Source organism: Apis dorsata, unplaced genomic scaffold, assembly GCF_000469605.1.
Source record: "Apis dorsata unplaced genomic scaffold, Apis dorsata 1.3 scaffold_206, whole genome shotgun sequence".
Classification (NCBI taxonomy): Eukaryota; Metazoa; Arthropoda; class Insecta; order Hymenoptera; family Apidae; genus Apis; species Apis dorsata.
In genome coordinates this window covers 106,815-115,192 of record NW_006263490.1, presented here as the reverse complement: position 1 = coordinate 115,192, position 8,378 = coordinate 106,815, and the positions used below count along the sequence as shown (strand labels likewise).

At 22.5% G+C, this 8,378-nt stretch overlaps 5 protein-coding genes across 9 annotated transcripts in view; 3 read left to right on the top strand and 2 right to left on the bottom strand.

The window, feature by feature from the left end:
- The window catches only part of LOC102671707 (splicing factor U2AF 50 kDa subunit), a 6,159-nt gene extending 5,485 nt beyond the window's left edge, over positions 1 to 674 (bottom strand). For 2 of the 3 annotated variants that reach the window (XM_006614972.2, XM_006614973.2), the window contains exon 1: positions 464 to 674. In XM_006614972.2, the coding sequence (XP_006615035.1) occupies positions 464 to 485 (22 nt within the window). In that variant the 5' untranslated portion in view covers positions 486 to 674. Of the gene's footprint in view, positions 1 to 165; positions 389 to 463 lie in introns of all 3 variants that reach the window. The other variant, XM_006614974.2, reaches the window with a different exon arrangement.
- Positions 675 to 1,003: 329 nt separating this feature from the next.
- On the top strand, positions 1,004 to 2,447 carry LOC102671576 (ankyrin repeat domain-containing protein 40-like). The gene is made up of 3 exons (XM_006614971.1): positions 1,004 to 1,273; positions 1,458 to 1,744; positions 1,890 to 2,447. Exons 1-3 carry the CDS (start codon positions 1,101 to 1,103, stop codon positions 2,234 to 2,236), a joined length of 807 nt encoding a protein of 268 aa, XP_006615034.1. The 5' UTR covers positions 1,004 to 1,100; the 3' UTR covers positions 2,237 to 2,447.
- On the bottom strand, positions 2,396 to 3,838 carry LOC102671441 (ribosomal L1 domain-containing protein 1). Its single transcript, XM_006614970.2, has 3 exons — positions 3,522 to 3,838; positions 2,775 to 3,340; positions 2,396 to 2,655 (listed from the first exon to the last, which is right to left on the bottom strand). The coding sequence occupies exons 1-3, from the start codon at positions 3,761 to 3,763 to the stop codon at positions 2,468 to 2,470; spliced, it is 996 nt and encodes a 331-aa protein (XP_006615033.1). The 5' UTR covers positions 3,764 to 3,838; the 3' UTR covers positions 2,396 to 2,467.
- A 126-nt stretch (positions 3,839 to 3,964) lies between these two features.
- On the top strand, positions 3,965 to 6,627 carry LOC102670754 (glycoprotein 3-alpha-L-fucosyltransferase A-like). 3 transcript variants are annotated; one of them, XM_006614964.2, is made up of 5 exons: positions 3,965 to 3,991; positions 4,638 to 4,727; positions 4,812 to 5,215; positions 5,389 to 5,546; positions 5,675 to 6,627. In XM_006614964.2, the coding sequence occupies exons 3-5, from the start codon at positions 5,012 to 5,014 to the stop codon at positions 6,606 to 6,608; spliced, it is 1,296 nt and encodes a 431-aa protein (XP_006615027.1). In that variant the 5' UTR covers positions 3,965 to 3,991; positions 4,638 to 4,727; positions 4,812 to 5,011; the 3' UTR covers positions 6,609 to 6,627. The 3 variants fall into 3 exon arrangements, with proteins under 3 accessions (XP_006615027.1, XP_031365970.1, XP_006615028.1); XM_006614965.2 differs by lacking the exon at positions 3,965 to 3,991 and having other exon boundaries at positions 4,596 to 4,727; positions 4,894 to 5,215; XM_031510110.1 differs by lacking the exon at positions 3,965 to 3,991 and having other exon boundaries at positions 4,594 to 5,215.
- Positions 6,628 to 7,048: 421 nt separating this feature from the next.
- Positions 7,049 to 8,378, top strand: part of LOC102671065 (nucleoside diphosphate-linked moiety X motif 6) — a 1,636-nt gene continuing 306 nt past the window's right edge. Inside the window, exons 1-4 of the mRNA XM_006614967.2 lie at positions 7,049 to 7,476; positions 7,638 to 7,943; positions 8,076 to 8,278; positions 8,348 to 8,378. Of these exons, the coding sequence (XP_006615030.1) occupies positions 7,233 to 7,476; positions 7,638 to 7,943; positions 8,076 to 8,278; positions 8,348 to 8,378 (784 nt within the window). The 5' untranslated portion in view covers positions 7,049 to 7,232. The remainder of the gene's footprint in view (positions 7,477 to 7,637; positions 7,944 to 8,075; positions 8,279 to 8,347) is intronic.

Here is an 8,378-nt window from a genome sequence, read left to right as displayed (position 1 = left end):
TATATATATATATATATATATCTGTTATTTAAATCTAAAAAATCAAAATTACAATTTCAAAAATCATGAACATTTTCCTAAAGAAATAAATAATCAAAATCAATAAGATAGTGCAAACTTATTAAAGTGATATATTATTTTCTATAAATATAATGAAAAATGTACCCATAAGAATAATCTTCGTAGATGCTTATTTTCAGGTTATCGATAAATTCACAAGATCTTGCAAAAAATATTCAAATGTTATCTTATTCGTTAAAATTAATTAAATGTTTGATGGTTTAAGATTTTCTCAGAGTTATTAAAAGAGCACGCTTCAAGATATGTTTACTATTCTCGTGAATGTTTCTCCGGCCATTACAATCATCCACCCGACTTATTTACCTGGCTGTAACGCGGGAACAGTGGCAAAAAGCACAGTATATTTAACAAAGATCTCTAAAAATACCTTTAAAATACTTACCTCCATTATAATCTTCGCCCATTTTTCAATTTATTATCTCAAATACAACTATATCGAAGAATTAATAATATAAATAACAACGAAGCTAACAAATGTCAATTGCTCTTAAAACAAATTTTTATTCTAAAATGGCGATAGGCTAGGTAAAATTTAGCTAGTGGATAATTATTGTGATACAATATCTGTTTCCAGGTGGCGTAAAGTTCAACTGGAATTAATTTCCATAATACATTATTGTGATAAATATTTTAATTTATATTAAAACTATATTAAATCTTAATTATTATTATTACTATATCAAATATTACATAATTAAAACATAATTAAAAAATATTCTTAATTACTCCAAACAAATTTAAATTATTTATAACAATAAACATTATTGTATTATTCTATTTAACAAAAAATTGAAAATTAAATCAATATTTAATTTTTTAATCCTGAAAAAATTTTAATCTTGAAATAATTTTAAAATTTAAAAATATATCTGATTGTATATCTATTACGATTATTAAGATTCTTCTAAGTTACCACCTGCGGCGCTTAGATAGCAATCGAGTTTGAATCCCTCAAAGACCTATCATCATTCAAGTAATGCTATTCTTTGTACTTTCAAAATGTCCTAGAAAAACTCGAAATGGAAAAAAATGTGAAACTTGTAGACTTATTTATGAGTTATGATAATATGGAAAATAAAAGAATATTGGAAGAACGATTAAGAAAAGCAGCTTGTGTTGGTGATACTGATGTTGTTCAAGAATTACTTAATTTAGGTGTTGATGTTAATACACGACATTCTGTTAATGGATGGTATTTTATTTTCATAATTTATTATATAAAGTTTTTACATATGTTTTTGAATATAAATTACGTATGCTTTTACATATGTTTTTTAAGTAGATAATATATAAAATATATGATGATAGTAAAAACATATAATGTGTCTTTATTTAAAATGTCAAAACAATAACATAATTAGTATTTCTCCTTTAAGGACTCCTTTACATTGGGCATGTAAAAAAGGCTACTTAGATGTAGCTGCTTTATTGTTAAAAAATGGTGCAGATAAGAATATAAGATCTGAAATTGGAGAAACACCAGCATTTTTATGTACCAATCCACAAATTTTACAGCTTTTAGATATGCCAACTGATTCTCAAAGAGTCTTAAGTGAACCAGCAGTTCATAACATAATACCCAAATATATTAAAAATGATTATGTACATGGAACTATAGATTCAGGAATTTCTAAAATAAAAAATAATGGTTTATACCAAGATGGTGAGAAATTTACATTTTGTTATTTATTATTTTGATTTTTATATATGAATATTATTAAAACAATGAAATAAAACATATATAAATAAATAACATACATTATATATAATTAAAAATATATATATATAATTTACATTTTTTATTTTAGAATTGGTATTAAAAATTCGTGTAGCCGATGCTCCTGATCCAGATTTCATAGAAATAGAATTACCACAAAATGATTTATCATACCAAACATTAATTCGTATATGTTGTCAAGAATTGAATATTGAACCTAATCAAATTGTAAAATTAAGAAAACTGCCCAATACTAGGTTGAGAAAAGATGAAGATATTCAAAGACTTCAGAATTTTCAAGAAATAGAAGTCGTCACAAATGCTGTAAACACATATAAATATATTCAAAATACAAATGGTATTTCAAATAACATTCCAACAATGCCAGCAAATGGTTATCAAAGTATTTCTAAAAAAGATCAGACTATTTTATATTAATTATTAGTATTACAAGTAGAATGTTTTTGTTTTTTTCATATAAGTAGATATAAAAAAATATTTAATTAAAATACATATTATTAAGTATATAAAATTTCAAGTGCAATAATTACAAATTTTAAATAGAACAAATGTTTAAGATAATAATAAGTAGAAAAATAATTTTTTAACTTTGTTTACTAGATTTAATAAAGTAATATAAAAATAATCAATTTTTTTATTTGTTGAATTTTATTTATTTTGTAAATTTTTTTTTTGAAGAAAGATTCTCTTTTTAATTTTTTTAACAGTAATATCTCCTTCAGGAGTAACAGTTACAGTAGCAATACCAGGTGCAGTAGTTAGTTCTCCTGATACATTATGATATGCTTTTGGTCTTCTAGGTTGCGTTACTGGCACATCAACTAAGCATTTATCTTCTAAAACAATATAGAAAAATATATATAAATATATATAAAGAAAAATATTGAATATATATGAATATATTTATATAAATATCATTTTTATAATTAAAATTAAATATAGAATTAATATTTACTCAATGTCATATATATTGGTAGACCAAGACTAATAGATGTTTTAATACGAATAGAACGAATATTAATCCAACCTCCTGGATAATTTTTAGATAAATAATGACATGTTGCTAATATATTTTCTAAAATTTCTTTCTTCTTCATAGAAGTATGCCCAACTTGAACTATATGTGTATCACCATAAGAATGAATTTGCATGACAGTTTTCCTTAAAGCATATTCTATTTCATGTTTTAAATCTTTACTCAACATTCTAATAGATGTTGGCAATTTTCTTTTTTTATAAAATTCTTTTCCCAATAAATGAGATAAATGACCAGCTATTTTTCCATCTACAAGAAAATAATCGTAGGTGCCAACAAGTTTTCTTTTTAATTCATATTGATCATATTCAGTTTTCACTTGATTCATTGGTATTATACTTTTTATTTTTGTACAACCATGTTTGCGTAATAAATTTTCATAATATTCTATTGTTGGTTCATAGTCTCTTCTTCTTCCTCTTTGGAGATCACCAACAAAAAGTGCAATTTCATCATTTGATGATATTATTGAATGTGGTAATAATCTAAAAATAAATTGTATAATAAATAACATTTTTTTGTTAAATCATTATCATGATTTTTCATAAAAATCAAAAAATATATATTATAGATAAATATATAAATATACGTTATATTAATTTAATATATAAAAATAATTTGTTATTTATTTAATAAAATAAATATATTCAAAATGTATGAACTTACATTCTCATAAATCTTCTTGGAGTTTTAGGTACTCTAATACATGTTACTTGCATGAAAATTGGTTGACTTTCATCTTCGAACAATGCATTGTTAGTTTTTAATTTTTCTTCAGTTAAATGGCAAATAATGTTAATACATTGTAATATATGTTCCTTTGATAAATCATTAAAATTCAAACAATCTATATTTTCATTATCATTATTACAATCTTTAACTTTGTCACTTAACATTCTCATTGTCATTTATCTCTTACACGTGCTATTCGCTAGTAACTGAACAATAAAAGAAAGAAAAACTTTTTTTCAAAAAATTTCCTAGCTATTACCAACCTATATGATTTTATATAAAACTATGTATATAATTAAAACATTTACCGACGTAATATATATAAAATTGATCATAATTTATATGATAAATATAAATTGATTACAATTTTTAAATATTGTGCACTTGTCAAAAAATTAAAAAAGGTACAAAATTTATATAATATATATAATTATATATATAACTATTTATATATATGTATATATTAAACTAAATTTATTTGGTTAAGGATTTATCAATTTTTTATTATACTTTTGTTATGTATTATTGTAATTTTTTTATATATCAATTAAAATTATTTACAAATAATTTTTATCTCTTAATGACGATATTCATGTTAATACAACAATACAATTTCAATTATGTATCAAATGTGTGTCAACTAAAATAATTCGATTAGTGGTTAAAATTTAAATATTTAATATGTGTATTATTAAATATATTTATAAAAATATATTAACATATTTACGATCAATATATTTAAAGAATAAGTAGTTTCATATTTTTATTACAATTATTACAAATATTAAAAAATTGAGTTATATAAGCGCGAATTTTGAAATCTAAACATAATCTTCAATATGTTCATAATAGATATAATTGATGGATAATATTAAATTAAAGTAACAAACTTATTAAAAAAAGATATTAATAGCTTTAAATAAATTATAAGCTACTAAGAATTATTTTTTCATTCATTTTTAATATATATATATTTTTTTAATGAATTTAAATTTTTCTTGAAAAAATAACAAAAAAATAACAAAGAATGCAATTTTTTTATTACTGCAGAAGATAACGTTAATAATTTGCTACATGAATCGTTACACTTGGTTAACCAAGACAATCGAGATCAACGATTACTTGCAACATACGTCAAAGGTAGTCTTAGTTGTTGGTCAGACCTGTTTCTTTCTTCTAAACATCTTTTCATCCATCACCTCATTACATTTCATTAATCTTCAGATTAACAACAAAAATTCATATCGTTCTAACAACAACGTTTGAATAGCGTATCCTATTAATTAATAATTTCATTTCATTCAAGAGAGTAATTTTAAAATAGAAAAACAACTCATAAAGAATAAAAACGCAAAAGCGATTAAGTACCGATATGCTTCGGTTAATACTTGCCATATTCTGTCGTCGAAAAAGTTTAAAGCGCGATGCTCGGAATTTCACAATATTTGAAAATACTATTAATTTTATGTATTGGTTGTACAATTTTTTGTGTTATTTTTGTTAATTTTCCAAGTTTGCTAAACAAAAAAGTTTATAAAGATGTATTTATAAAACAAATAGAACATCGAAAGCAAACGAAAGAAAGTTTAGTGATTTTATCAAGAAAAAGAAATTTTACAAAAGAACAGGTATGTGTATCTTTGATTAAAATTACTTTTCTATTATTATTTAATTAAACTACGAATTACGAAAATAAAAGAATTTAAATTTATATAATAAAAAATATTAATGATAAAACAAGTGTTATAGAGTTTTTAATAGCAGTTATAGCATTATTAATTCGCGCCTTTATTCGTATCAGACTGATAAAACATCTTTACTTGGAAGATGGCTCTTGTCTTCTGAAGGTAGTTTACCGCCAACAGTTATAAATAAAAAAAAGGAACCATATTTGATTTTAATTTGGAAACATGGAAAGTTTTTGGAACGCAGGCATATCAAGCATTTTACAAATAAAAAGTTAATATATTACAAATATATTAAAAATATCTAATTATATATACATATTAATGCAATTATTAATTTAAATATTAATAAATTAGTACATAAATTTAAGTTTAAATTTAAATATGATCTTTTTATTTTAGATTTTCACCTTGGAATAATTGTACAGTTAATCGATGTGTATTGAGCTACCGATCGAAAGATTTAGATATAGCAGACGCAGTTGTGTTTCATTTACATTTGACACGGAACGCATTGGAATTACCAACTAGAACTCGATGGAACCAAAGATGGATTTTTTTAACTGATGAATCACCAATGCATACTTTTCTTTATGGAAATCAACAATTATTCAAATATAATGGTTTATTTAACTGGTCAATGACTTATCGAATGAATAGTGATGTACCAGTACCTTACGGTAGAACGATTTCTACATCATTTATACACTCACCAGAAATAAATTTTTCAAAGGATGTGATAAAAAAATTAAAAACTAAACTAGTCACTGTGATGGGTAGTAATTGTGCAGGCACGAATGGACGATGGAAATATATTAAGGAATTAAAACTAATTTTCAGTAATGATCTTGATATATATGGAAAATGTTTAAACGGTAATACAACCGCGTGTCCAGGTCATTTCGATAGAGATTGTTCTATTTTAAATGCATATAAATTCTATTTAGCTTTTGAAAATTCAAATTGTAAAGAATATATAACAGAAAAAGTATTTTGGCATGGTTATCATAAATTAGCAATTCCAGTAATAATGGGTGCATCAAAAAAAGATTGTGAGAAATTATTACCACCACATTCATTTCTCCATGTTAATGATTTCGCAAATCCAATGGCTTTAGCAAATTACATTCGTTATCTTAATCAACATGATGACAAATATTTCGAATTTCACGAGTGGCGTAAATATTACAAAGTAATCAATGAACATGGTTATTTTGGTAGTATTTCGCGACACTATTGTCGTATTTGTGAGGCTCTTCATTATAATTTTCCTATTATTAAAGTTTACGAGGATATAGAATCATTTTGGAATAAAAAACGAGATTGTACCTTTTGATATTTTTTAATTCAGTTTATTTTGTATTTTTGTTATTATTACTATATATTAATCAAATTTTTATATTTAAAAATTTTAATATAATAGAAACTTATTTTTTTGTTTATTATTACTTACCATATTTGCATGTTTTATTTTAATTATATGTAATATTTATTATATGTGAATTGAAAAAAATTTAGTAAATTATAATAAATACGTTTTATATTTTTCTGTAATAAATTAGCATAAATATTATTATATTTTTAAAAAAAGAATGTTATTTATGTTGATGATAATTAAATAAATTAAAATTTTAATTTGTTACATTTATAATGATTTTATTAATTTATAATTAAGTAATAAATAATGAATTTATATTAATATTATTATATTGCATTATAAATATATATACGAAAGTCAAGATATCTTCGTACATACTTCTTTACAATATTTCTATTGCAAATACTTTTGTCTTAAAAATATTAGGTTAGAATTTTTTATTCTAACATTATACATATAAATAATAAACTTAAGTTTTAATTATGTTACATAAACACTTTTAATTTATGTATCTATACAAAATATGATAGTAAATATCATCATTGAAAAATTTTCAAAAATGTTTATATTTTATATTTTCAAATGTTGCAATGTGTAGGATTGAAACTTCAAAACTTCATTACGTTGCTACGGTTAAAACAACAATTTTTAGTGAGACATCATATTATCTTTTATACTATATTGCGTCGTAAAACATATTATAGTAATTTTTCTGTAATTATGGCATCGAAGTGTTTTAAGGGGAATAATGATCACTATAATGGAATAACTATTGACTCAAATGAAGAATCTTGCACGTCTCAAGTATTTGCTCGTCGTCTTACAGGTATGTAATATAAAAATTATTAGAAAAATTCATAAATTATTATTATTATTTTTTCAAAATCAAAGAAAAAGAATCTAACAAGAAATTAACATTTGTATTATATATATGTAATTTTATATATATAATTTTTTTAGCATAATTTTTTAATATAATTTTTTTAGCATCTTTACAAGAGTGGATACAAAATAAAAAACGCACAATATGGTTTCGCGTATATTTATCACATTCAGAATGGATACCAATACTTGTGAAAGAAGGATTTAAATTTCATCATGCAAAACAAGATTATGTCATGCTTTACCGATGGTTAGTTAATGAAGAATGTAATATTCCACATTACGCACATACAAATTTAGGAGTTGGTGGGTTTGTTTATAATGAAGAAACTCAAGAAGTTTTAGTTCTTAAAGAAAAATATGTAAACAAAAAAGCTATGTGGAAATTACCAGGTGGTCATGTCAATCCAGGTATATAATTTTTTATAAATTATTACAATAAATTAATATTAAATTAATGTAATTAATATTACATAATATATATATAATAATGATATTTTTTTATTCAAATTTTTTTTTTTTATTCAAATTTTTTTATTAAAGGAGAAAATTTAGAAGAAGCTGTGAAAAGAGAAATTCTAGAAGAAACTGGTATACAAACTATTTTCAAGTGTATAATAAGCTTTAGACATATTCATGATTATTCATTTAATTGTTCTGATATATATATGGTTGCTTACTTAACTCCTCTTAATTTCAATATTAAAAAATGTGAAAAAGAAATTTCTGAATGCAGATGGATGAAGGTAATTTTTTATTTGTTTTAATATTACAAAAAAATTTTTATTATAATAAATAATTATTTTATTTTATAGGTGAATGATTTTTTAAAACATTCAGATGTAC

What these genes read in the sequence shown, in the direction of transcription:
- LOC102671576 (XM_006614971.1), top strand. Translation starts at nt 1,101, where the DNA reads ATGGAAAAAAATGTGAAACTTGTAGACTTATTTATGAGTTATGATAAT. An exon ending in CGACATTCTGTTAATGGATG is followed by an intron (nt 1,274 to 1,457) that starts GTATTTTATTTT and finishes TTCTCCTTTAAG; the next exon opens with GACTCCTTTACATTGGGCAT. An exon ending in TAATGGTTTATACCAAGATG is followed by an intron (nt 1,745 to 1,889) that starts GTGAGAAATTTA and finishes TTTTTATTTTAG; the next exon opens with AATTGGTATTAAAAATTCGT.
- LOC102671441 (XM_006614970.2), bottom strand. Translation starts at nt 3,763, where the DNA reads ATGACAATGAGAATGTTAAGTGACAAAGTTAAAGATTGTAATAATGAT. An exon ending in CCAAGAAGATTTATGAGAAT is followed by an intron (nt 3,341 to 3,521) that starts GTAAGTTCATAC and finishes ATTTATTTTTAG; the next exon opens with ATTATTACCACATTCAATAA. An exon ending in ACCAATATATATGACATTGA is followed by an intron (nt 2,656 to 2,774) that starts GTAAATATTAAT and finishes ATATTGTTTTAG; the next exon opens with AAGATAAATGCTTAGTTGAT.
- LOC102670754 (XM_006614964.2), top strand. Translation starts at nt 5,012, where the DNA reads ATGCTCGGAATTTCACAATATTTGAAAATACTATTAATTTTATGTATT. An exon ending in GAAATTTTACAAAAGAACAG is followed by an intron (nt 5,216 to 5,388) that starts GTATGTGTATCT and finishes TATTCGTATCAG; the next exon opens with ACTGATAAAACATCTTTACT. An exon ending in AAGCATTTTACAAATAAAAA is followed by an intron (nt 5,547 to 5,674) that starts GTTAATATATTA and finishes TTTTTATTTTAG; the next exon opens with ATTTTCACCTTGGAATAATT.